This window comes from Fusarium musae, chromosome 4 (genome assembly GCF_019915245.1).
Source record: "Fusarium musae strain F31 chromosome 4, whole genome shotgun sequence".
Lineage (NCBI taxonomy): Eukaryota > Fungi > Ascomycota > Sordariomycetes > Hypocreales > Nectriaceae > Fusarium > Fusarium musae.
The window spans coordinates 1,661,644-1,687,479 of NC_058390.1; the positions used below are offsets into that span (position 1 = coordinate 1,661,644).

General features: G+C 49.9%; 9 protein-coding genes across 9 annotated transcripts; 5 read left to right on the top strand and 4 right to left on the bottom strand.

The window, feature by feature from the left end:
• Window positions 1-815: 815 nt before the first annotated feature.
• Window positions 816-2,073, top strand: J7337_005468 (uncharacterized protein; the record flags this gene model as incomplete). The annotated part of the gene is made up of 4 exons (XM_044823144.1): window positions 816-923; window positions 982-1,092; window positions 1,154-1,927; window positions 1,984-2,073. 4 exons carry the CDS (start codon window positions 816-818, stop codon window positions 2,071-2,073), a joined length of 1,083 nt encoding a protein of 360 aa, XP_044681635.1.
• A 596-nt stretch (window positions 2,074-2,669) lies between these two features.
• Window positions 2,670-3,996, bottom strand: J7337_005469 (uncharacterized protein; the record flags this gene model as incomplete). Its single annotated transcript, XM_044823145.1, has 2 exons — window positions 2,670-3,848; window positions 3,934-3,996. 2 exons carry the CDS (start codon window positions 3,994-3,996, stop codon window positions 2,670-2,672), a joined length of 1,242 nt encoding a protein of 413 aa, XP_044681636.1.
• Window positions 3,997-5,369: 1,373 nt separating this feature from the next.
• J7337_005470 (uncharacterized protein) lies at window positions 5,370-7,721 on the bottom strand (the record flags this gene model as incomplete). Its single annotated transcript, XM_044823146.1, has 1 exon — window positions 5,370-7,721. One exon carries the CDS (start codon window positions 7,719-7,721, stop codon window positions 5,370-5,372), a length of 2,352 nt encoding a protein of 783 aa, XP_044681637.1.
• Window positions 7,722-11,086: 3,365 nt separating this feature from the next.
• Window positions 11,087-13,661, top strand: J7337_005471 (uncharacterized protein; the record flags this gene model as incomplete). The annotated part of the gene is made up of 3 exons (XM_044823147.1): window positions 11,087-11,990; window positions 12,041-13,153; window positions 13,219-13,661. 3 exons carry the CDS (start codon window positions 11,087-11,089, stop codon window positions 13,659-13,661), a joined length of 2,460 nt encoding a protein of 819 aa, XP_044681638.1.
• A 1,086-nt stretch (window positions 13,662-14,747) lies between these two features.
• On the top strand, window positions 14,748-16,425 carry J7337_005472 (uncharacterized protein; the record flags this gene model as incomplete). The annotated part of the gene is made up of 3 exons (XM_044823148.1): window positions 14,748-14,935; window positions 15,019-16,006; window positions 16,057-16,425. 3 exons carry the CDS (start codon window positions 14,748-14,750, stop codon window positions 16,423-16,425), a joined length of 1,545 nt encoding a protein of 514 aa, XP_044681639.1.
• A 655-nt stretch (window positions 16,426-17,080) lies between these two features.
• Window positions 17,081-18,280, top strand: J7337_005473 (uncharacterized protein; the record flags this gene model as incomplete). The annotated part of the gene is made up of 2 exons (XM_044823149.1): window positions 17,081-17,193; window positions 17,281-18,280. 2 exons carry the CDS (start codon window positions 17,081-17,083, stop codon window positions 18,278-18,280), a joined length of 1,113 nt encoding a protein of 370 aa, XP_044681640.1.
• A 737-nt stretch (window positions 18,281-19,017) lies between these two features.
• On the top strand, window positions 19,018-19,890 carry J7337_005474 (uncharacterized protein; the record flags this gene model as incomplete). Its single annotated transcript, XM_044823150.1, has 2 exons — window positions 19,018-19,127; window positions 19,215-19,890. The coding sequence occupies 2 exons, from the start codon at window positions 19,018-19,020 to the stop codon at window positions 19,888-19,890; spliced, it is 786 nt and encodes a 261-aa protein (XP_044681641.1).
• Window positions 19,891-20,915: 1,025 nt separating this feature from the next.
• On the bottom strand, window positions 20,916-21,401 carry J7337_005475 (uncharacterized protein; the record flags this gene model as incomplete). The annotated part of the gene is made up of 1 exon (XM_044823151.1): window positions 20,916-21,401. One exon carries the CDS (start codon window positions 21,399-21,401, stop codon window positions 20,916-20,918), a length of 486 nt encoding a protein of 161 aa, XP_044681642.1.
• A 1,872-nt stretch (window positions 21,402-23,273) lies between these two features.
• On the bottom strand, window positions 23,274-25,135 carry J7337_005476 (uncharacterized protein; the record flags this gene model as incomplete). Its single annotated transcript, XM_044823152.1, has 2 exons — window positions 23,274-24,782; window positions 24,833-25,135. The coding sequence occupies 2 exons, from the start codon at window positions 25,133-25,135 to the stop codon at window positions 23,274-23,276; spliced, it is 1,812 nt and encodes a 603-aa protein (XP_044681643.1).
• Between the last annotated feature and the right edge of the window lie 701 nt (window positions 25,136-25,836).

Below are 25,836 nucleotides of genomic sequence, written 5' to 3' on the forward strand. Positions count from 1 at the left end.
GCAACATGATAGAGTCAAGAGTCGTGAGAGGAAGAGACAGTAGCGCAGAGGCCGAGAGAAGGCCAGAGAAGTCATATCGGCCGCGGAGCCACCGGAGAGCCACCGGGAATCGGTGCAGCCGTAAGGGACCTGAGACTCGAGAGCCTGAAATGGGTTGAGGTGTGCGGTGAACAAGATTGAGCGTTTCCTGATGAGGCGACAATCTCAATCGTCTCACTGGATGGCGCGGTGAATCGTCCAACAGTCTCAGCCCACTCAACAGTTCTAAAGCCTCACGGAACTCAATTCACGGCCCGTCAGTATCAGACGATTCGCGACGTATCTCCGTTCTCGCCAATCGAGGAGCAGCATGCTGCAAGATGCATTAGACGAACGTTCCTGGCGAGATGAGAAAAAGATCCGCGGTCTTATCATGGCCTCTCTTTATGCCTCACCGACACAGCTGTTGGATGTTGTAAACAGCTCATGGCCTCAATCTGATGAACTCATTCTGGCCCGCACAGAGCAACTCTCGGCAAGAGCGTCAGAATTGCCCCTCCCTGCCCCTCCAAAACGCCGTAACTGCCACTATACCCCTTGCCGTGTCCTTCTAATTACACTTACGCAGCTCTGTTATTTTTTTTTGGCTTTATTTATCGATAAGGACCAGACAGAGTGGGATTGAAAACCCCGCTATACCCCCCCCTCCTTCGTCATTGCTCTGCTCCTCTTCATTCATAACTGACAAACTTTCTTGCTCAATAGACTTTTTTTCTTCTACATCTTTCATCTCAACCTACAATTTCTATCCAACCTAAGCTTCACAAACAGCAACAATGGGTGTCCAAGAAGTCCTTAGCCGCAAGACTGGTGTCATCGTCGGTGACGATGTCCTCCGTCTCTTCGAGTACGCTCGCGAGCACAAGTTCGCCATTCCCGCCATTGTATGTCTCAACCATCCAAAAACAACGCAAATCGTCGCAACTAACATTGACCTCACAGAACGTCACCTCTTCCTCTACCGTCGTTGCTGCTCTCGAGGCCGCCCGCGACAACAAGGCTCCCGTCATCCTCCAGTTCTCTCAGGGTGGTGCCGCCTACTTCGCTGGCAAGGTATGTTCCCCAACAAATTTCTCAATCGCGCCAACAGCCAACATACTGACACCTTCCTCAGGGTGTGAGCAACACCGACCAGGCCGCTTCCATTGCTGGCTCTATCGCCGCTGCCCACTACGTCCGCTCGCTCGCTCCCGCCTACGGCATCCCCGTCGTCCTTCACACCGACCACTGCGCCAAGAAGCTCCTCCCTTGGCTCGATGGCATGCTCGATGCCGACGAGGCTTACTTCAAGGAGAAGGGCGAGCCCCTCTTCTCCTCTCACATGATCGATCTCTCTGAGGAGCCCGTCGAGTGGAACATTGAGACCACCGCCAAGTACCTCAAGCGCGCTGCCCCCATGAAGCAGTGGCTCGAGATGGAGATTGGTATCACCGGTGGTGAGGAGGATGGTGTCAACAACGAGGATGTTGACAACAACTCTCTCTACACCCAGCCCGAGGATATCCTCAACATCTACAACACTCTCTCCCCCATCTCCCCCTACTTCTCTATCGCCGCTGGCTTCGGTAACGTCCACGGTGTTTACAAGCCCGGCAACGTCAAGCTCCACCCCGAGCTTCTCGGCAAGCACCAGGCTCACGTCAAGGAGGCCCTCAAGTCCGACAACGACAAGCCCGTCTTCTTCGTCTTCCACGGTGGCTCCGGCTCCTCCAAGAAGGAGTACCTCGACGCCATTGGCTTCGGTGTTGTCAAGGTTAACGTTGACACTGACATGCAGTTCGCTTACTGCTCCGGTATCCGAGACTACATGATCAACAAGCGCGAGTACGTCAACACTACCGTCGGCAACCCCGATGGCGAGGACAAGCCCAACAAGAAGTACTTCGACGTAAGTTCTCACCGCATCACTGTATATGCATTATAATGTACTAACGCTTTGTCTAGCCCCGTGTCTGGGTCCGTGAGGGTGAGAAGACCATGTCCAAGCGTGTTGCCGAGGCTCTCCAGGACTTCAACACTGCCAACCAGCTATAAATGTCGATAAACGACAATAACTGGTTCTAATGATATCCCAACTGCGGCAGAATTCATGAGTATCGTTTGGAAAAGAAAAAGAGGGATCTAGAAAATGCCCTCACCTTGGTTCCGACACAACATAGCAGTGTTTAGTTGCAGGGGCGTTACGAGGCGATGAAAGTAGTAAAATTAATGAAGAAAAAAAAATTGACGACGTACAAACAGCCTGAGTATTCTGTACTACAATGGGAATGTGTGACTTCAAAGGTAAAACCACCTTACGCCGATAAAATGATATGGGACCTTGCATCAATGCGACTTCTGGATGTGGATAACTACCAGCTGAGAAAACATGAAAATCATGTCATTAATCGTAGAACATATATAGCCTGTTAATTATTATACAAACCAACCGTTTGAGTCTCCCGTGGTTCGTCGCGGAATGCCTCTTGTACCAGAGAACATTTGCCGAGCGCCGTGTATTCTAACCCATGTCCATCCATGCCCGCCTCTTTTGGTTTAACGTTGCACCTTTTGATTGTGTAACATGCAGCTCACAATCACCATTTCCTGTTCCTATACCTCATCTTGCTTTGGTATCTTATTTGGCGTGCCTATCGACCAAGAAGCTCCTTCTCCATCTGGGCTACAGCTTCCTCCGAGAGCTGCTGGGCAGCGCGAGCATCAGCCTTGGTCTTGTCGAATCGCCAGAGACCGCCAGTCTTGTCGGCCTCTCCATCAGTAGGTACACCGACGACTATGCCGAGCTGCTCGAGGACAGAGTCTTGACCCTCCACAGCGGTGAAGTACTGGCGGTCCCAGGTTCGACCCTCAGACTTCTCCTTGGTGCGCATGTTGCGCTGGGCATTCTCGATCTTGCCCTTCTCAGCACCTGTGGTGTCCATGTCACCCTTCTGGATGGCATCAGCAACGCGAGACCAGGCGCGCCGGGACTCGAGAGGGTGCTGTTGATCGATGGGGGCAACCTTGAGCTCAGTCTGAGCGGTGTTGACGGCGTCGTAGGTGCTCACAAGAGTCGATTTGGAGTTAGACTTGGCAGGCCCTGAGTAGATCTCGAGGGCCTTGTTCCACTGGCCAGTGACATTGTAAAGAACATCCTTCTCCTTGCCAGTAGGATAAACGCTGGCGACGATGGTGTTCTTCTTTCCTGAGAGCCATCCCTTGCCGCTATAGTCAATCTTGGCAGTAAAGCCACTGGAACTAGTGATGTGACTTGAGCCATCAAGCTCGACAAAAGGAGCACCAAAAATCAAACCCTCGATATGAAGACCAGGGAGGGTAATGAGGTAGGATTCGATCTCTCCAGATGGAAGAGGAATTCGTAAGACAGCGTGACCGATCTGCTTGACAATGATGGTGCTCTTGAAAGTGGCCTTCTGAGCATTGTAACCCTCAAGCTCGATACCAGTCTTGTCGTTGCGAATGCAGTAGGCGGTAGCAGGAGGATGGTGGCTGACCTGCTCTGAGACAAGGGTTGTCTCGCCAGCCTCGTCGGACCAGGTACCGAGGAAAAGCTCACCCAAGAAAGGGTTCAGAGGCTTCTTTTCGTTTCCAAACTGCTCACTTCGGCTGGCGTACTGGTGCTTCAGAGTCGAGAGGAACCACTTGAGGACGAGCATAGTACGCTTGGCGGCATCAGACTCGGCAGCTGGGGCGGTCAGGACGGGAGGGTGCGTGGCCCAGTATGCAGAGAATTCGGTGAGAGATTGAGAGGATAGGATGAAAGGGGGCGCAGTGAGAGAAGACAGATCGCCGTTGAAGGATGCGATGGACTATTAGAGCACGTCGCAAAGACGAGGTCAGCTACTGGCATCGCTGCAAGCATGCAAAAGCATGGAGTTAGACATCTATATCTACCTTGAGGAAGGCGGACCAGCTGCCGCTGTTGGCCTGCGCGGCTGGGGCTGTAGAAGAGGACATGATTGTATATCTGAGCCGTGTATAAAAGAAAAGTAGTCGGGGAGTGGAAAGGGAGGGTTTGCGACAGGACAGGAGATTTTGAAGGCGGTCTCGTGTACAGTAGCAGTAGGTAGGTTCAGCGTAGCAGTTGACGAGGGGCCGATTGCGGATTGCGGGGTTGTAGAAGCAGGGGGGAGGACAGCTAAAAGTTCAGAACAAGCCAGACAGATGGAGCTCGCGGGGCCGGCCTGGATTGGGATTGGGACTGAGCGATGCACTGCAGATGAAGGGTTCGATTGGGGCCTACTATTTGTTTATCGATGACGGAGGCGACGCAATTACAGTGTTGGATATAAATCAGGGCTCCAAGCTTGGCGAGATCTTGTAACGGTGAATCTGACTGAGTTACAGTACAGTACCCGTCTTGTGAGGTACCTACCTAGTTAGAGGTGGGACTTTGGTACAAGTAGGTTTCAAGACCGAAAGGGGTAATGGGCCGATCAGATAGAAAGACAAGAGTTGAGAAAGAGTCAAGATCAAGAATATGATGAAGGAGAGATTACTTTGGCCAAATGTTGAGCTTCTATTGCTTTCTTGGCTACAGATCACGAGACCTAGTCTACCTTAAACTCACCAAAACCCTGCCTTTGGTAGAATTGAGAGGCGCCCATCATGGACTCCTTCGTTGAGCACTGCCTCGCCCATCATCACTCGAGCCTATTACGTCAACACTTGAACCCCGTCATGACGTCCCGTATTCGTATGCACCAATAGGTTGCTGCTGTTGTTGTTGCTGTTGTATGTTAGTGGTTAGGCCGAGAGGTCCTCCCTCCTCACGGCTAATGGCATTTTATTATTTAATTAATTAATTAGTTAGTTAATCTCACCATCACGTCACTTCTTTGAATCTTGTTCAAACGGCGCGGTCGTTGGTGGTCGTTATGTCTTCCGTGCCGCTTAATCACTAAGTAATCTCGCATGTCATGACTTTTCGTATCCGTAACTGTGACTCGGTTGCCTTTCGCTTTTGATAAGACTACATACATGGGACATTGCTAGGGCTGAAAAGCTTAGCTATTGTACAGCACAACACGTGGATCCGGATATAGAGAAATGAATATGCATGGGTTTATGCCAACATGCACACAGCATTCGGTGATACATAACTTACACACTCCGTCCATGGCTTTTGTTCACTGCTCATGCGAGAGCGATCAGTCATAATGCACGATACAAACAAACACTAAACATGAATGATATCTCGCCAAGTTACAGCAATTCTTTTGTGGTATCTCATGAAGCCCAAACCCAAACCCATATTACACACAGTTCCGCCGTTCAGCCATTACTCCATCCATTAAATCATAACCTCATCGCCAAGTATTACACCAAAGTCAATTATACTTCCATCCCTCAATCAACTCCGCGACCTTATCCAGACCTCTTTGCATGGCCATGCCAGCTGGTGTGCCCTGTCGATAACCCCCAGTTCCGTCTCTGTCCTCCCAGGCATCCCACACTGCGTTTGCGTGGTACTGTCGAGCACCCTTTTCAAGCAACATCCTCACACCCCCGATGTGCCCGCGAAGAGCCGCGTAGTGAAGGGCCGTAGCGCCCCGATCGTTCTGATGATTCACGTCAATTCCCTGCTGTAGCAAGAGCTTGAGGGTTGCTTGGTTTGCCGATGCCTGGAAAAGAATCGTATCACCATGTGTTGTTAAAGCTTGTGTATTTGCACCGAGCCGAAGAAGCAACCGGACTGTCGAGATGTGCCCATGAGATGCAGCAACGGAGAGAGGTGTCCGACCAGGGAAAATGGTGCTCTCGAGGGAGGCACCATAGGACACAAGCCGCAGTAGGATCTCGTCTCGTGCGTGCTGAGCGGCAACGTGAATCGGGGTCGTCTGCGGCTCGGGTACCAGATATTCCTTACTGCCCTTCGAAGGGAACATGGATGACACCTGCATACCCGCCCCCAGCTCTAGGAGTGCCGTGACAAGGTCAACATCGCCCATCTTGACTGCGTGAGAAAGAATGCTCATCCCGTCCGGTCCTACTCGCTCGACATCAGCACCGAGTCTGATCAAGCGAAAAATGCTCTGCGCATTGCCAAGCTTGGCTGCCACAAGTAGAGGAGTTTCGCCTGCCTTATCCAAGATGTCAACAGGTGCGCCTGCATCAAACAAAAGCTGGAGGATGTGAGGCTTGTCCTTGTGGGCCGCCATATGCATCGTTGAGTATCCAGAGTGTCCTTGAGTGGCTGCTGGATCGGCTCCATGGGCGATGAGATATCGCACAGTTTCGTCATGTCCTGTGGATGCTGCTGCTAGTAAAGGTGTGTTTCCGTTGCGGCTGGGCAGATTAGGGTCTGCACCGCTATCTAGAAGAACAGCAGTGATAGCTGTGCATCGAGAGTTGATGGCCATTGTGAGGGGAGTATGCTCGCGGAGTACGCGATCAACGTTTGCTCCTCGAGATATCAACACTTGGGAGAATTCTTGGTTGCGCATTGCGATAGCCATGTGGAGGGCTGTCTTTCCATCTGGTAATCGCACCTCTAGATCTGCACCAGCTTGTACGAGCTTTGTTGCCGCAGACCAGCGACTATGCTGAATCGCCACGAGAAGTGGTGTCTGGCCATTATAGTCGACAAGGTTGATATCGGCGCCTGCGTCGATGAGAACTGGGAGCGTTTCATCGTCGATAACATCTGAAGCGGCCGAGAGGTGTAGGGCTGAGCATCCATCATTGTCGATCGCATTGACGCGGGCTTTCATGTGAATCACAAGAGTTGCAAATTGTTCTGAAAACCCGCATCTGATCCCTCTCATCAATGCTGTATGACCATCAGTAGTTGGCTCGTCAACATCGGCACCAGCCACGATGAGAAAAGCAGCGATCAGCATATGTCCTTTGTCGAAAGCGCGATGCAGCGGGGAGAGCATTGAACCAGCCAACATTATGTTGGGGTCTGCGCGTTCGAGAAGGATATGAAAGACAGCAGTCTCATCGCTCCGCTCAATGGCATTGTGCAGTTCATTTGCGGCATCCTTGGTTCGCACGTAATTGACTCCGGGTGGTGGTACAAGGGTATCAAGTAGGATCTGAATCTCGGCAGAGTCACTGACTCTAGGTAACACGACAGATTGTTGATTTGGCGCTGTGAACTTCCGAGCAAGGCTCCGTAGTGCCTCATCTACTCCAATATCTGGCTCAATCACGCGCCTCCTGTTGTCATTTTCCCCAAAGTTATAACCAGCACTACTCAGAGTTAGCCTTGAGCCAGTGCACTTAGAAAAGAAGGTTACTTGCCGTGTCGCAGCATTGAGGAGGGTATGGAGAGACGCTTGGTGAGTGCGTAGCCGCGCAAGGTACTCTTTCAATGCTGCTTCGTTCCAGACGATGATAAGCTGCGGTTCGCTGAGGTGAATGCCGCTGTCCCTATCTGGACCCTTTATGCGTTTCAGTGCTGCCCTCAGCTCATGCACGTCTTTCGAAACGGAATAGACGAATTCGTTGTTTGAAGCCCGAACACTTTCTGTGCCACCTTCAATCGACCGGCTGAGCTCGTGTAACCTGTCAAGCGCATTTGTGATCGCGCGACACTCCTTGGCGAGGGACGCCAAAGTGACTGGGCTGGTATTGAGACAATTGGAGATACCCCTACACTCCTCAGAAAGCTGCTCGCATATGTCAATCAAATCCTGCAGGTCTGCCTTCTCGACCCGACTCTGAAGTTGATCCATCCTTGGAGGAGAACAAAATTTGGTGGCAGTTGGTCCACTCAGAAATGCCATAGTAGTAGTACAAGCCACCAAACGAGATCAGACTCGAGCAGGAAACTCGGGGGGTAATGTACGATTTGACAGCTGCAAATACTTCCGTAAGCTTGCAGTTCCTACAGAGAGCGGACCAAGCCCGTGCCTTCGCCTTGCCCGTGCTGAGTTTCGTGCGCAGCAAAGCAGAGCAAAGCGAAAGGAAGGGTTGAAGCCTCAACCTCAAATCGACTCAGCGCAAGAGTGACGGCGGCCCGGGCTCTATTTGCTGCACACCGTCGTCACATATTGAGACCAGGCAATCCACAAAGCAAAGTCACAAGAGGCTAAAGAGGTTCCGAAGAAACAGAACGAGTCGGCTTCTAGCCCGGAAGCAAGCCGTGCCCTACTGTAGCCTGTAATTAAGCCAACATCCTTCCATGGATGGTGATTCCTAGCGTTGGGTGCGTGGCAGTTGGTCCTATCGTGTCCTGGGCCTTGGATCTAGCGCAACCGTTCAGTCAAGGATAAGGGGATAAACCACCCAACTGCCTGGGAATTAGTCGATCAATACCCAGAACGGCGACAAATAGGGTGCGTTGGTGCTCGAGCCGGCGGATGGGTCTCAACGGTGGCGTCTGCATCTGCATGTTCGTGAGTCGCTCTCTTTGCGTCTTTTATCCAATCTGGCAGTTACGGAGTCTCGAAGCCTTTTTAGCCTTATGGGGAAGTAAAGCCGCTAGACAGAACCCTGGCTGAAGAAATCTGACCGAGTCTGTTCTGTTGAATTGAGCGAGGAGGACCTGAGACCCAGCCAGTGCAGTCTTGATTATCATGCTCAATCAGCCCTGCTCAGGGAATGCCCCGTCGACGCAACGCCCAAACGGTGAGGCGTCGATGGTATTAGTAGAATGTCAATGCTTAAATGGCGCCTCGTCTGCCCGCGCAATCCATAGTCAACATTGGATCCCCGGAAACCCGTCTGCCCGGTGAGATATCTATGCGATAACCGTCCACCCGGTTACAGTAGCGTAGCGCGGATCCATTCGGTGGTGGCTACTTGCTTCAGCGGGCGAAAAAGCAATACCGATTAGTTCGTCGTAGGCTGATTCAGATGATGCAGACCCTGAATTTGATGAGTGGAATTCTGTGCCTCGCCCTGAAAATGCGCCCCTTGGCGTCACACGGGTTCCTGGCTTCTCGCCTTGACCAGGGACATGCATCAAGAGTTCAGTAATAAATTGCCCTCGCTCAGCTTGTTTCAGCCCCATGAGATGGAGCAAAAGCCAGTCAGCTCTTTTTCCAACAGAACCCGCACAAGAAGCGAAGGATGAAGTGGAAGAGTTGCGGATTCGAAGAAAGAGTTTCAGATACTTCTCGAGACTACGAGCTCCCATAATTGAAACTAGCTTGAATTAGAATGTCTCGCATTCAAAGTCTAATCCTTCGTAAACTTTCTCTTGATACGTATCGTCATTGCCTGGGGGCTTCTGTCGTGCAGTGATGGATCGGGACGACCAGGATCAAGTTGGGGGATCTCTGCAAGGATCCAGTTGTCAGCGGAGTCAGAGTTTATCCGGACCTTAGCTCCGGCTAACTCTTCAGTTGCGTCACTGAAGTCGAAACAGAGCCAACCATTACTCACGATATTTGTCCTACGACTAACGCGACTCGACTCGATCCTGTTTCAGATCCGCTACGAGCCAAGTTCTTGACTTACTACGCTAGCAACTATTTCGAATTTCCAATCAGCTGAACTTAAACATCCGCCCATTCTGGCTGGGGTACTCTGGAAGGGTTCGCTGGACGCTCAGAAACAGAGCTCCTCGCGGCCGAAGCATACCATGACTCAACCATCTACACAACCTCAGCTTACTCCACAGTTCTGTTTCTCGTATGGCACTTTGCGAGGTATGTTTCGAGTCAGAAGTACCGGCTTTTGATATACCCGACTGATCATTTTACTCTTTCTTTTCATCTCAGACTTTCTTCGACTTTCAAGATCTTCCATCGATGATTCAATCACACAGAATCTCAATGCACTTGTGACACCGTCTCGATCCGGATTTGATCCCTCGTCCACATCGCAACGCGTCCCAAGACCAACCTCAAAACAGATTGATCCTCAGTCATGCTTAGATTTCAAGGAGAGAGTGCTTTTCCCTTCCTGGGAGACCCGGACTGAAGTACTAAATTACTGCGCTCTCGTAGCGGCAAGCCCGGACCCTGACGACCCGGACCGACCCATCAGGGAATTAGAAAAAGAACAAGACCGCGATAGAACCGTCGATGAACGATTAGATCCGTATTCCGGTAGATTCTTCCCACGTGAAGCACGTACCGAGCGCCTGGCTTCGCTTGTAAGACAAGAGAGAGGCGTAGAGGGTATCGTACGACATAGAACGTGGGAGGTCGTACAGCAACGATGCGGGGGCGACCCTTTTGAAAGCTGGGAGGACACAATCAGTAAATGGAGGAAAACCCAAAACTCAAAAACGAATGTATAATTTATGATATCACGAAACACCACTCAGACCCTCCAACGACCACTGGAGTGCGAAACCTGCAAGAGAAGGACTATAGGATAGAGACTTGCTGTACGATATTAACGCCTCTTGTATAAAAGTAATATAGAATTCTCAAATAGTCCCTCTGATCTTGTACTAACTTACCTAAATATCTTCATCATAATGTGTAGAAGCAATAGAAACTCTTCACATAACCGCACTAATCTTATGCTAACTCACCCAAATCTCTTCATCATTTAGTATGAACAGCTGAAGCTTTGGTATCTCTCGTAGAATGCCTTGTGCGCCAAAAGATAACTATTTCAATGATCATTTCGCAATGGAAATGCACTCTCTATGTAGTCTTGAGCTGTTTTCATGAAATTATGAGTTTATTTACTGAAAATCATATTCTCTACCAACTCTCATGAGGCTCCCATGCTGTCATGGGTCCTAAACTGCCCCGCCAAAACGACCATCTCCTCATAACTCAGCAACCCACCACGGGCAGCCTCCGAGAAATTGCCGGTCTACCGTAGCAATTCCTGTCCACATCATTTCGACCCTAAGTCGTATGGTACAGCACCTTCAGCTTTACACGACATCTCTCCACAATCGCCGGTCAGGGAAGCCGCCTCTTTACCCTTCGTTACCCTCCTGTCATCATCTCCTGGCGAGGTTTTTGTCTCGTCAAAGCTTCTCTGTACCGCTTCCTCCTCCTAGCCCACACACCCCTCATTCGATCCTGCTGGGAGCTTATAATCCTCGCCGACAACGGACGCCGGCCGCAATTAACTAGCTCACGACTTCTTTACGGTCCCAAGACTAGAACTGTTCGCTATAATCACGATGCCGCAACCTCTTGCCTCCAAGGAGGCCTCGCTCTTCCGCTCCGTTATTCGATACTATGAGGACAAGCAATATAAGCGTGGTCTCAAGTCGGCCGAGCTTATTCTCAAGAAGCATCCGAAACATGGAGACACCACTGCGATGAAGGCCTTGATTTTGAATTCCCAGGGCAAAACGGAAGAAGCCTTTGCATTGGGAAAGGAAGCTTTAACCATGGATATGAAGTCGCACATCTGCTGGCACGTGTATGGCCTGCTGCACCGGGCAAACAAGAATTTCGAGGAGGCCATCAAGGCTTACAAGTTTGCTCTGCGACTAGAGCCTGATTCGGCACAAATTCAGCGCGATCTGGCTATTCTGCAAATTCAATGCCGCGACTACCAAGGATACATCCAAAGTCGAACCGCCATGCTCCAGGCCCGACCCCAAATGCGCCAAAGCTGGACTGCGCTCGCCATTGCTCATCACCTTTCAGGAAACCCTGCCGAAGCCGAGAAGGTCATGAATACATATGAGGAAACTTTGAAGGCGAAGCCCTCGAAGTTCGACAATGAGCACTCAGAAGCAATCATGTACAAGAACTCTCTAATTGCGGAGCAAGGGGACTACGAGCGTGCACTCGAGCATCTCAACACGGCTGCCAAGCAAAACCTCGATCGATTGGCTGTCATGGAGGCTCGCGCCGAGTATCTTCACAAGTTGGACAAGAAGGAGGAAGCTGCGAAGGCCTACCGGGCTCTCCTTGACCGCAACTCGGAACACTCCGCATACTACCAGAAGCTCCTGGAAGTCATGGAGGTATCAGAGGGCGATTCCAAGGCTCGCAAGGCTGTCTACGACGAGTATGCGGAGAAGTCCCCTCGTTGCGATGCTGCGCGCCGGTTGCCACTGGACTTTTTGTCAGGTAAATCCAATCAAAACACTAGCCAGCAACCAGTACTAACTCGTTAATAGGCGACGACTTCAAGCAGGCTGCTGAAGCCTATTTGACGTTGATGCTTAACAAGGGAGTGCCATCGACCTTTGCCAATCTTAAGCATCTTTACTCCGACTCATTCAAGAAGGACACCCTCCGTGAACTGGCCGAGAACTATTTGAACTCGCAGGGTGCTGATTCGGAAAGTAAGGATAAAGGAGAAGCAGCAGCACTGTACTACCTCGCACAGCACTACAACTACCATCTCAGCCGCGACTTGACAAAAGCCATGGAGTACGTCGAGAAGGCAATCGAGAAGGACCCCAAGAGCGTTGATTTTGCCATGACCAAGGCACGAATCATCAAGCATGGCGGAAACATACAAGAAGCCTCCAAGGCAATGGATCGAGCCAGGAAGCTCGATCTTAAGGATAGATACATCAACACAAAGGCAGCCAAGTACCAGCTTCGCAACAACGAAAACGACAAGGCTCTCAAGACAGTCGGCCTTTTCACTCGCGCAGAAACTGTTGGTGGCCCCTTGGCGGATCTTTTGGATATGCAGAGTGTCTGGTTCTTGACAGAAGATGGCGAGGCATATGCTCGACAAGGTAATGTTGCACTTGCTCTTAAGCGATTCCAGCAAATCTTCAACATCTTCGAGGTGTGGCAGGAGGACCAGTTCGATTTCCACAGCTTTTCTCTACGCAAGGGCCAGATCCGAGCCTACATCGATATGATGCGATGGGAAGACCACGTCCGTGATCACCCCTTTTTCTCAAGAGCTGCTCTGGATGCGATCGAAGTTTACCTCAAGCTGGCCGATAAGCCTTCCGCAAACGGTGTCAACGGTGCCGATGGAGAGGACGCTGAGGATGCTTTAGCCAAGAAGAAGGCTGCCAAGAAGGCCAGAAAGGAGCAGCAACGTCTCGAAAAAGAGGCTGCCGAGTTGCAAGCCAAGCAAGACCCTAACAAGGGCAAGGATAAGGATGGAGAAGTCAAGAAGCAGGACGACGATCCATTCGGACTGAAACTCGCCGAAACCACCGACCCTCTCGGGGATGCCATGAAGTTCGTTAACCCCTTACTACAATTCAGCCCCAAGAACATCAACGCCCAATTCGCTGGCTTTGAGGTCTATATGCGTCGCAGTAAGTTTAACACCATATATTGCCAGGTTTTTATCTATTTATTTACTGACCCGTTCCTCTTACAGAGAAGTACGTTCTTGCTCTACATTGTCTCACAGCTGCCCTAGAACTTGACCCTAAGTCACCCAGGGTGCATGAACATACTGTAGCGTTTGCTCAGCTATTGAAGACTGCGACCGACATTGAGCCCAAGGTCTTGGAGGTGCTGAAGACTGAGTTTAAGGCAGTGGACCCTTCCACCGATCTCGTCAAGTTCAACGACGAGTTCCTTGCTGCCAACAAGGGTAGCCCTAGACACGTTCTTTCCGCCATCAAGGCACAGAGAGTACTGGGCCAAGATAAGGTCAAGAGCGAGGAGGCTGTCTCTGGCATCTTGGATATCCCTGATGTGACCTATGAGGACGCCATCGAGGGTCTTCAGGTGCTCAAGGGCTGGAGGAGTGCTCAGGTGGAAGCATACAAGAAGGCGGCCCAGGAGAAGTTCCCTGACGTGACGAGACTCGCATAAAGGGGCGTTGCTTGTTTTCTTACTTGCTGATAATTGAAAAAGTTCGTGGGGGTTCAGCACATGGGATGATGATGATGATGCTGAATGACATTGGCCATATAGATGCATGTAACCGAGGCTGCGATTCCGAGGTGTTCCAGTTCAAGTTAGAAAAAGGTTAGGGAAGGAGAAGGAAGGACAGTCTGGCGCAAGGAATGACTCCGAAGTATGGCGGGGAAATGGAGTTTTGGGAACATGGGGAAAAGTTAAACCATCCATCCATCGTGTAGAACAAGCATGCCGCTGTCAGCCTCATTGGTCGAATACATTGGCTAAACAAGAAGAAGCCGTTAATCTCTGGGGAACTGAGATCTTAGTTACATCAGAAGTGATGACAAATCTGAGGTAAGCCCGTAACGGGCAATACTTCCTTGTGTCGAAGTCAAATCGACGTCTTCAAAGATATCTCGTGGCTCCGCGGCCACCGAATACTACAGCTAGTGTGGAGTTTGGGTGACTAGATACGGACTATCTCTGGTTATCTTACCGCGGCACCGCCTGGCAGTTCCACACAATAGCCCCACCGAGTCTTACACTCAGGCGCTGTTGGCACTCACTAACTACTGGTTCTAAACTGTCAGCTGCCAGCTGCCAGCAGGTGCCCGCGCAATTGACTTCTTTAGGGACATCGCGAATGCAAGCATTTACAGGGGCTTTAGGTCTGTAATCTCGGATGCGACCCCCCGCAGATCAACAGCCTAGGTTCAACGGGCATCCGCGTAATCCGATTCATCCTAAAGAAAGCAACTCCTTACGGAAACATTCCAAAACATACGCTCGTTATCAGAGGCTTTGGATTTTGGTCTTTCCTTTTTATGTCGCCAGAGCGAGCTGCCCTAGTCCTTCATTTTCTCGATTTTTCCATTATCCAATCTGTCTGTTGCTTCTACATACAGTACGCGATCTTCTAATAAGAATCGCGACCATCGAACTAATCCTTGCACCCGCCCCTTACCTTAGCGTTTTAAAGGTGTTGGATATAAACACAATCGATAAGCTCATTGCTGGCTGACATCAGCTTCAATGAACACGGAGGTTGATCGAAAAATGGACGAAGGCATTGGAATGTTGCTCCTCTTGGAGGACAAGATGAAGTTGACCATTGGAATCGAAGGATTGGAGCTCAACGGTGCGGATCTTTTGGACAAGACAATGACGCCAAGTCCTCGACTGATCATCAACAGACCCTGCTGCAAACAAGTCAACTCGCTCCTCCTGTGCTCCTTTCTCTGGCAGTAAGCATTCAGAACTGTCATACGAGACAATATGGAGACACTTACTGATCATGCTTCTCTGCAGAACCCGCTCCCAACAATAGCATACCCTTCTACAACGTCCTTTGGGCCGAGCTCTCCAACGACCAGATCATAATCGACTACGCCTATCACGCTTCGAAGACATTGATCAAACCTAAGAAATGGGTTTTCACGCTTGCCAAGGACGACGAGTCGACCAGCGGTACACCAGCCGAGATTTTCGTCAAGACTCTCATGACACGCGCCTATGGTGATGCGCAGTCTCAGAAACGCGCCTACGTGTTGATCAACCCGAACTCCGGTCCTGGCGGTGCTATCAAGCAGTGGGAGACAGAGGTGAAGCCGCTCTTCCAGGCTGCAAAGATGCCGATTGACCCCGTGATATTGAAGCACGGTGGAGAAGCCGTTGAACTGGCGCAAAACGCCGACTTGTCCAGATACGATACTATCATGGCATGTTCCGGTGATGGAACACCGCACGAGATTTTCAACGGCCTTGCTAAGCGACCCGATGCTGCAAGAGCGCTTTCTACGATGCCTGTCAGCCATATCCCTTGTGGCTCAGGAAATGCATTCTCTTGCAACTTGTACGGATCTCATCGACCTTCTTTCGCCGCCCTCGCCATCATCAAGGGTGTCGTGACTCCGATGGATTTGGTGTCAGTCACTAGTGGCCACAACCGCATCATTTCGTTCCTATCCCAGACGCTCGGCCTCATTGCAGAATGTGATCTCGGCACAGAGCACATGCGATGGATGGGCAGTGCGCGTTTCGAGGTCGGTGTCGTTCAGCGCATGTTTAAGAAGAAGTGCTATCCCTTTGACCTGGCTGTCAAGGTAGAGATCGAAGACAAGGGCGATGTCAAGGCTCATTACAAGCATCACGCAAGCTCTACGAGTCTGAATCATCTAGCTAAGAAGCTTGATGCAGACCCCGTAGCTGAAGATGCAGGTTTGCCGCCGTTGAAGTATGGCACGATCCAGGATGATCTCCCTGAAGGATGGGAGTTGATCCCCTATGACAACGTCGGCACATTCTACGCTGGTAACGTGAGTTCTCAAAATAGCCCTTGCATTTGGAACAATACTGACTGTCATAGATGGCTTATATGTCACCTGATGCTCCCTTCTTCGCTGCCTCACTCATCTCGGATGGTTTGATGGACCTCGTCACTATCGACGGTGATCTGCCTCTCTTCACAGCTATCAGGGTCCTTCTCGATGTTGAAGCTGAGAAGCTGTTTGACAACCCCCATGTCACCTACAAGAAGATCTCAGCTTACCGCATCATTCCACGGGATCAAGAGGACGGCTATATCAGCATCGATGGTGAGAAGTGCCCATTCGGACCTTTCCAGGCCGAGATCCACCAGGGCCTTGGGCGAGTCATCTCCAAGTCTGGCAAATATGAGGCCGCGGGACCCAAGAACTGGGACAAGGTGACACTAGCCGACCGTATCCATGGATGAGAAGAGACCATGAAATTGGATTCATGACATGTTGGAATGGTGGCGGCTAGGGAAGCAGATGGGAAGAAAGGCTTTCTGGCGATAATGATACCCACGTAAAAGGACGAGCACATAGCAAGACTTCTAGAAGTAGCACTTTTTAATCTCAGTGATTTGGTTTTGATTAGAGATTTGTATGAGCCACCACTTTGTAGTAGCTACCTGACCTATTCTCCTTTTCGGTATAATATTGGTACTATGCGAAGCTACCAGCAATTGGCTCGTCGGTATGATAACGGATGAGAGAAAATAGATTCGTTTTTCTACTTACATAGCCTCGTCCCTACTCACTTGAAATAAAAATAGTCCCAGATTATTCAAGGCACAACCAAGTCTTTTAGCTTTCCACGGGCTCTCATCATTTTGATAAGCCGAGACTGACGCAGGAACCAACAGTGGATCGTGGGGTCCTTGAAAGCTACCCCACTGTCAACCTCAGGTCTTCACAGCAACTGGCTTCATTCCTCCTTTATTGTACCTAGGTATCCGTAGTCGATGAGACTCTGTGCTTCGCACTGCCAATAAGGCTCTCAGTTATTTCGAATCGAGGCTTCAGGCATTGCACTTTCAATCCGAGTCCTTTTCTGACATCGAAGGCGGCTCATTTGTGCACGAAATGGTTCGTCGAGGCCGAGGTAACAGGATGCTATCGGGCCCCTGGGGGAGATTGAAACCTGTCGAGCAGGATCCGCTACAAAGCATTGGCCTTCCTTCTAAGGGTGATGACAGGTGCGTATTAGGCGGTCAATGTTATCTATAGACTTGCGAGATTGATCAGTTCCCACAAGACAAGATAGAAAGGCTGACCAGAGACAGCTTACTCAACCCCAAGACCCAAGAGTGGTATTATAATCAGATAATTTCACGTTTCCTTGCTTTCTGCACAGAAGCCGGTGACAAGGACTCGATTATACGGAGTTTCGAAGCTCTAGATATAAGAGCAGTCGATCCAACTCCTGCAACACCATATACCAGACCTCCACCTGGATACAGACAGTCTTCCACGGCAACTTCTGCAGCAGCGCCGTCTTCAATACCAGCCCCTGAAGCTTCAGCTACAAATGCTGCTGGTTCTTCTCAAACTCCTGACCCAGACTCCGCCAATGCTGCCGCGTCGCCTGCATCCTCTGCTCTAAGTGGCACTCTGAAAGCCCTCCGTTCTATCATACCGTCTAGTGGACCATCGACTTCTATGCTGGCAGCCATTGAGGATCCTGACAATACCAAATCTCTGCAGGATGTCCTAATGGCACTGAGAAAGCTTAGAGAAGGGTTGGTGGCTACAAAAAGAGCTGATCTTTTTTCGATCCAAGCATACATCTTCTCTATCCGTCTGTCCATTCTTGCCAAGCATCCCGAATCATATCACCCGGCGATTCTACACCTTCTTCGATACATGGCTGTATGGACACCCATGGTTCATAGTGAGATCGAGGAAATTGCCGGTTATTTCATGCTGGATGCCGCATGTCGGCGTAGGGACCTGACGGAGGCATATTTCATCAGACAAGACTTCAACATCAGGAACAAGAAACTGGACCTGATACTCAAGGCGCTGGCGCACGACGACTATGTCTCATGGCAGTTCTCGAAGAAGCAAGTCAGCCGACACTGCTTGAAGTTGATGGAGTGGGCCGACGACGATTTGAGACTTCACACTTTGAAATGCTTTTCAAGGTCGTATTTCAACGTGGATCTGCCATTCTTGGAGTTTGCTACTGGTCGCAAGTGGGATGAACTGAAAGAGAAGGACAAGGTTGGATGGGAACTTGGCGATGAACAGAAGGTCACGATTCGGAAAGTACGAGCCAAGTGAAAGTCTTGGTGTTGGCACTTTCCTCAGCAGCTGGTGGCAGGGGCGAGCAGTGTCTGTACCTGTGGCTTGAGGAACCCACTTATACCTTAACTCTTGCCGTTGCTTCAATTCTAATGTACAGCGTTTCTTTTTCACGATATCACTCTTCCATTGAAGCTTCGGCCTCTACTGCTGCTTCTTGAAGACGTTGCCTGACTGACTAATGGATCTTAACCAGCAGATTATTACCATGGCCTCATATACACCTCCAGCGAAGATGTGGCAGGATTGTTAACACTCTGCTCTCCTATTAGGCACATTCTGATAGAGGCGACCCAATGAAGAACCCTCATGGACTGAGAATTGGCAAGTCTCATAGACGGTTTCTCCTTACCTCCCTCCACTGCTAACAAATGTGCAGTGCCGACCAGGTGCCTGTAGGCTGTGTGTGTTTTCTTCCACCAACCTGACCTAGCAACGACAACACAACATCACGAACTCACTTGGCAACCAAGGTATTTTGGAAACAAATCCAGATACTTCTTATGGATACTAACATTTTTTCCGACTTCAGTTACCTTAAGCATCGCTGCGAGCGATGGCTAGCAATATCAAACTACACTTTGCTTCACACCAAGATTCTGCTCTCTTCACCTTCTCTGCATCACTTGCAAAGTGAAAGCGCACTCGACTGAATTCTTTCTTGATACTCACACGCCCCACTTACATTAAGCAAAACAACTCCTTCTGACATCGCCATGGCACCTCCGCGAAAGAAGCCCCGTACCCGTGTCAGTCCTAAGGAGGACCCTGCCGATGAGCAGTCTGCTGGCATTCTCACGGACTATCGCACCTCCTGGCTTCTCAAGTAGGCGCTTCTCTTTCGCCCTGAGCCCAGAGGCTATTAAAATTTTGCGCTGGGGAATAAGTGTCGCTGACCTATATGCATGCACAGGAATGACGAGCAGCTAGTCGAGCTCAAGGTGAAAGGCGAAATTTTCCGAGTCGCCAAGAACGTCCTGACCAAGAACTCGGAGTACTTCGCAGGCTGCTTCAACGGTCGCTTTGAAGAGGCCAAGAGGGGAGGCGTTAACTTCGATGACGAGGACATAGAAGCGCGATATCTAGGTCTCTACATTGGGGTCGCCTACAGTCACTCCTCTATTGTCCCACATGCGCCTCCCCGTCCTGCCCAGAATCCCGAGGCAGCACCTATCAAGACTCCTATGCGAGACTATGTCGAAGTCTACAAGCTTTGCGACCGCTTCATCAGCCCCAGCATGGGGGACTTCATCAGCCGCTGCATCGACGTCGCCATCGGTAATGGGCACCGCGCCCTTCACCGTACCGAGGCCGACCAAGGAACGCAGAAACTACTCATGCGCGACTTTGCCGACGGCTACGAGGCTCTTGACATGCGGCACAGCTCCCAGGTTGAGATTGGCGACCGGATGATCACCTACTTCTGCGAAGGGGTCAGCTACAAAGCTTGGATTGAGACGATGGAGGACTTTCGTGATCGTCCCAAGTTCATTGGCCATGTTTCTCGCGGTTTCGCGACCAAGCTTCAGGAGCTTCAGGCCAGTCGTAAACTCAAACGCAAGGAGTGGGCCGGTCCTGGGATTGCCTAGGATAATAACCTTTGCAACGAGAGAAGAAGAGGGTGAGCTTCTTCTGAAAAAAAAAAAAAAAAAAAAAAAAAAAAAAAAAAAAAAAAAAAAAAAAAAAAAAAAAAAAAAAAAAAGAAAGAAAAGAAAGAAAGAAAAGGTTATGGCTATTCGAGAAAGGTTCTGGCGACGAAGAATACCCCGATAATGATGATGATGATGATGCCACGGGTGAGGATGATATTTGAAACCATTGTGAATGATGGTGCAGATGCAGCCTGACCAGTCGCTACCTAGTGAACAAGTGAAATGAGACTGTTGAGGAACATGACATGATGACATATCCCGTGAAAGAGTCCAATTGACATTGTCGTAGTTGTTTCTGCAGAGCTTCATGTTCAGTGATTCGGGATGTTAGTTGGTCGAGGTATATATGTAGACTATCTCATGATTGAACAACATCGGGACCTCGCATAAGTACTTAGATTGGCGAGCCGGTAAGGGATATGATTGGCGTGCCTTACTTTTAGACTCAAACCTCACATCTGAACAACTTAGTTTGCTGTCTGGTTGATTTTCAGTTTATATGTTGTTTATTGCTTGACTACCTTATTTTGTCTATTCATCCCCAAAATCTTTAGGCCCATCCCGGACACTCTCTCCTATACAGACTTATCCAACCACCTCCGCGGCAATAAACCAATTAATCCTCTTGGTTATTGAACTGAGGTATTTCTCGGCTTAACACCCTAACCTTACCGCAGTCGCATAAAATCGCGGAAGATGACCACCGGGATAAAAGAGGACGTAATGGACATCAATCACCGCGCATGGGCAACATCCTCGGAAGTGTTACTCGGGGTTCTTCGGGCCAGTGACCGGCTAAGTCGTCGGTAGTGGGGCGGGGCCTTCGGGGGTGCAGGACTGCAGATGGTTGAGGGATCGGTCGGGGCATTAATGAAGAGGGTATGTATTTACAGGTCAAGGTATAACTAAGGACTGAATCATTTCAGTATACGGTAGGCACGAAACTCAAGCCTCTTCAACGCTCAAGCAAGCTCTACAGGCTTCTTTTCCCCAGGTCCACTCTCTGGAAGTTCCTGAGGGATGCTCCCCACGGCCTCACCGCCAGCTTCATGAATAGCAGGCTGTTGATATCCATACTGACCATTTGGGCTTCCATTGTAACCCGCAGATGGCGAATTTGGATCGTAGTAGTAGTAGTAGCCGCCTTGTTGCTGTTGCTGTTGTTGTTGCTGGCTCCATCCCGGTTTGTCACCTCTAGGTGCTTGTTGGTAGTTTGATGAATCTGAAGCTTTGCTCTTCTTCTTCTGTCGGCGGAGGAAGAAAAACACTCCCACGCCGATGAGAGCGAGTGCTGCTACACCGCCAACTGTTCCTCCAGCAATTGCGCCTACTGGTGTTCCTGAGCTGCCCCTATCTCTGTTTGTCTCGGTAGCAGCAGTTTTAGATGTTGCTGTTCCTGTCCCTGTCGCTTCAACATTGACACTGCCTTCAGTTTGCGCTTCGGTCATTTGAGACAACAGAGAGCTGTAGAGATATCAAGGTCGTTGCACCAATAATCGAAGGTGCTTCCCTCCCATGATACAGTGTTACAGTAAGGAGATGCCGAGTCTGTACTATGGCATTGTTGAGTACCTATGCCTGATGATGCATGATATATGATATATGATATATAGGGGGGTGAGTTACCATTTCAGAGTGTAGTTGTCAACCTCGCAACCACCATCGCATTTACTCGACACAAAGTACTCCTCCGAGTTTATACATGTTGCGTGGTACTGACAAGATGTTTCTCCACAGCATAAAACACCACCGTTTGTGAATGATTGGGCTGGCACGGCTGGGAAGAAGTAGCACCAGTCGTTAAGCGGACACGCTCTGCTGGCCCCAAGCCGTTCTGAGATGTATCCGCAAGTGTTATCTGGGGCGATTGTGATAGTAATTTCCTCGGTCGTTGTTTGACTACTAGTTACTGCTCGTCGTTTGAGTGTTCTCGTAGCTGGAGGAGCCGTAGGCCTGGGAATAAGATCGTCGAGGATGCCCATGATGACGATGCCGCACAGAGTATACTGAGTTTATATATTGTTTTCCAGTAAGTCAAGTATCTGGTAGCCTTTGTTGATCTCAAGAGTAACGAGTGTCGGCTGTGAGAGGGTATGCAACTTTGTTAGGATGATGCCAACAGCAGCAGGACTTGAGAAGAAAGGGTAGAGCCAAAAGAGCCAAAATCAAGAGAACCGTTCTCACTCAAGAGAGAGTCAGGAGTTCACAGATATATACAACTACAACTGCGCCTTGACACACGAAGCGATGCAACTCTCAGCCAGCAAAAACTCCACATTCAGCCCTTCAGCCAAGACCTCGTTTAATCCTTCAAACCTAGAGGAGCCCAACTGAATCCTCCAAAGCATATACTGACTTTGATGGTTTTCGTTTAAAAAGCCTGGCTTGTCTCCATGTCGTTCAGGGGTCATCTCCCATCAAACTTACCGGTTCTGGTCTGATCCTGCGCAGATGGAGGATCAACCTTGTAGATTCCTGCTTGGCATATCCGCTCTTCAGTCTAATTTCTTACGGCCCTGATGTGGAAGGAATACACTACTAAAGCAGGAGTTTTCATTTTCTGTGAGGTATTGCAATGAGAAATTGGCTTCGGAAACCATGCGCTGGAGAAGCCCATGCTCATACTGAAGCTATCATTACATATGTGCCTTGACAGTGGATGCTCAGGGCTCAGGGTTGATTTTTACAGGGAAACTTTAATCAATAATAAATGAATTACTATATCTGGAATAGGATAAGATCTTGGAACATATACAGATCGGTACCAACAATTCCTATTGCGTGTTGGTGTTTGGAAGCTGACTGACACCGCTCGTTGACCGGTGGCATATCTGAGCGAATGACGAATGATATGGCACACTAATGAATCAGGATAGATCTTTATAGGTATCTAATGACTGATGTAGTCTTCTGCATTATATCTTTGCGTAGATGGCTGTCGCGTATACTGTGACTAGATAGACCCCAGATTAGCTCCGCCTAAAGGAAGAGTCACTTAGACATAATTATCGATGTACATATTTTTGAACCATTGTATTTTTATAAAGGCCTCATTGATTTCTAGACATCCGGCCTATCCAAAGATTCAAGTCTATAGTTCAGCTTTCATGCTGCCGCTTCCCGCTTCTTGGGTTTAGCCCAGGTCAATGGCTTCTTAACCTCTACGAATTCATAGTACCGATGGAGACACAGATCAGACATCGCACGTTCAAAGAAGCTAAAAAGCTGAGGTTCATCAAGTGTACAACTCTGTTGGAGACATCTTAAGCCCGGGCAACACAACCCCAGAACAGGCCGTTCATACATGCAGCTGACTCGGCTTAGTGTTCGCAGAAATTCCACTCAAGATTCTTGAGGTTGGTGTTAAGGGTGCCTTGCATACCAGTCCGTTCCGCCATGAGTTCCTCGCGGATCTTCTTAGCATCCTCCAGATCAATAGGGAAATCCAAGGCATCCACCACCATCCGTGTCAGCTCCGGGGGCAAGTTGTTGAAGCGATCATTCTGGATCAACCCTTCCGCCCACCAATCGCGCTGCTGGGGAGGAACATTGGCAGTTGAAATGATGGGAACCTGAGGGTCCACCAAGAAAAGGGCTAGGATCTTGCGGTGGCCGGTGCGAGACTTATCAACCAGCTCAAAGGGGCTGACGTGATGCTGGTACACGTTGGGGAAGAAAAGCATTCTATCCTGGCGTGTGAGGACGCTGCCGATGTCCTGGAGTGTATCTGCACCGGGATCAATCGCGAAAACTCGTTCGATGCTGTCGAAATCGCCCTGCTCGTAATTCAACTCCATAGTTTGGTCTTCTCTGTTGGCATTTGTGCGGAAATCCAGGCGAGAGTCAGTGATGTTGTCGCAGTCATAGTAGTAGAGTGCAGTCGCGCATATGTGCTCGTTCAACTGGCCTTCGACATGCCACGAACCACCGTCGTAGGTTGGCTTCTCGGGGGTGAGGTGGATGTTAGCAAGCTTGACAATGACCTGCACACGAGAAGCGTTGCCAAAGAAACCAGAGGTCTTTACGTCGCTAGGGTTGATCTTGACCAGCTCTTCCAGTTCAGTCTTAGGGTCTGGAATTTCTGGGATATGGGTCTCCCTGAACCATTCCTCGTCGCGTTTGTTGCGATCAGATTCCTCGTAATCATCTTCATAGTCCTCATCTTCTCTACGAGGCTCCTCATCGTCATCCAGTGGCCGATTTTGGGCTGAACACCAGGTATCCCCGCAGATCTCGGGAACTTTACAATCTGGTCGAACATTGGTCGTGAAGACACGTTGGACTTCGAACTCGTCATGCCATCGATAGATGATATCCCAAGCTGGGAGCGCTTTCTCGATGAATTTCTCAATGATGGGATAGAGCTCGGCGTGTTTGACCGGGTGCACATTGTTGATGTAGCTGTCGATGCGGGGATGCCCGCCAGTCAGGTCGACGTCGCAAGGGAGCCACTGGAAGCGTTTAGAAAAGGCACTGGGATGCCAGTTGCGGACATCACTTTTGTCGACAGGGACGACGACGCCTTTCCCACAATGCGATAATGCTTCCTCGAGATTAATGCGCTTGTCGGGGAGGATGAGAGATCGGCCATAGACAAGCGGCCACAGCGAAGGGTGGACGATGTCAAGTACCTTGCCATCACTGCCAGGATGCCAGTCCTTATGCTGCTCGGGGACGTTTTCCAAAGGGGAAACGGCAGCTATGAGGGTATCTCGGAGGTCATTAGGGACCAAGTTGTCTGATTTGATGGCTGCAGAAGCGTAATCCATGACTGGAATGAGACCGGTCTTTTGGTAGATATCTGCCTTTTTGCGCAATTCCTTGATACACTATCGTGGTTGAGCGAGACATTTGTAACTGGATGAGAGATGTCACTCACAGCATCGGCCATTGCCTGGGTGAAATCACCGAACACTCGATATTCTCCCCATGGCATCTCCATAGCCTCCTTCTTCCACTTGGCAGCAATCTCATCATCATTGACTTTGATCCACCACTCGGGCTTGTTTGTGAGGTCCTCGATGACTTTGAGCATGCAGACTTCTCGGATTGTCAAAGTGGTAGCTCTCCAGTCTCCTTCTCCCTCTCCATCTTCCGTCTTAAGGACAACTGGAAAATGAGCACCAGCATGGCTGATAGGAAGGCCGAAGCCAGGGAGCTTGATTTCGTGAGGCGTTGACATTTCGCTTCCCCTGAAGCGTGCGATGGATGTGGTTATAGTCCGAGAGAAAGACCTGAACATGGCCTTATATAGACTTAGACAGGAGGTTGTTGAAGAGAGGCAGAATATCGACCCTTGCCAAGCCAATAAGGCACCAATCTCCGCTAACCTCGTTCAGCTCAGCTTTGGCTCAATAAGGACTTCAGCTAGAAAGCTCAGGCAGGCAGGCAGGCAGGCAGGCCCACGTGGGCTCTGAAGCGATACCGAGTTCAGGTAAGGCGAAGCATTTGATTCTCGTAAACTCAAGGCAGCAACGTGATGGGGCAGGAGGAGAGAGTGTACGCGAATGTCTACATTTTGTTACACGGGTTGGACACGAGGTCACGCTACTCGCAGACCGCTCGCTGATTGTCGTGAATGCAGCATCTTTAGGCGACCAGGTCATCAACTTTCTGCAAACTGGAGATTCTTAAATCTGAGAATGTTGGTTATAAATCGTTGTCGGTCTGACGCAATTACGCAGTGTTACCCGTACCTAGTTTGGGTCGGTTCATGACCCGTAGCTCTTGTTTCTTAAGATTGCATTGCATTGGGTGTGTTGTACTCGGAAACAGACCCGACAACCTCTGGGATCAAGACAAAGACAAATATTGCCTAGTCTACGTATGTTGTTATATGTTATTCCAGTTGAGTAACCCTCGCTCAACAAAGAGATATGTCGT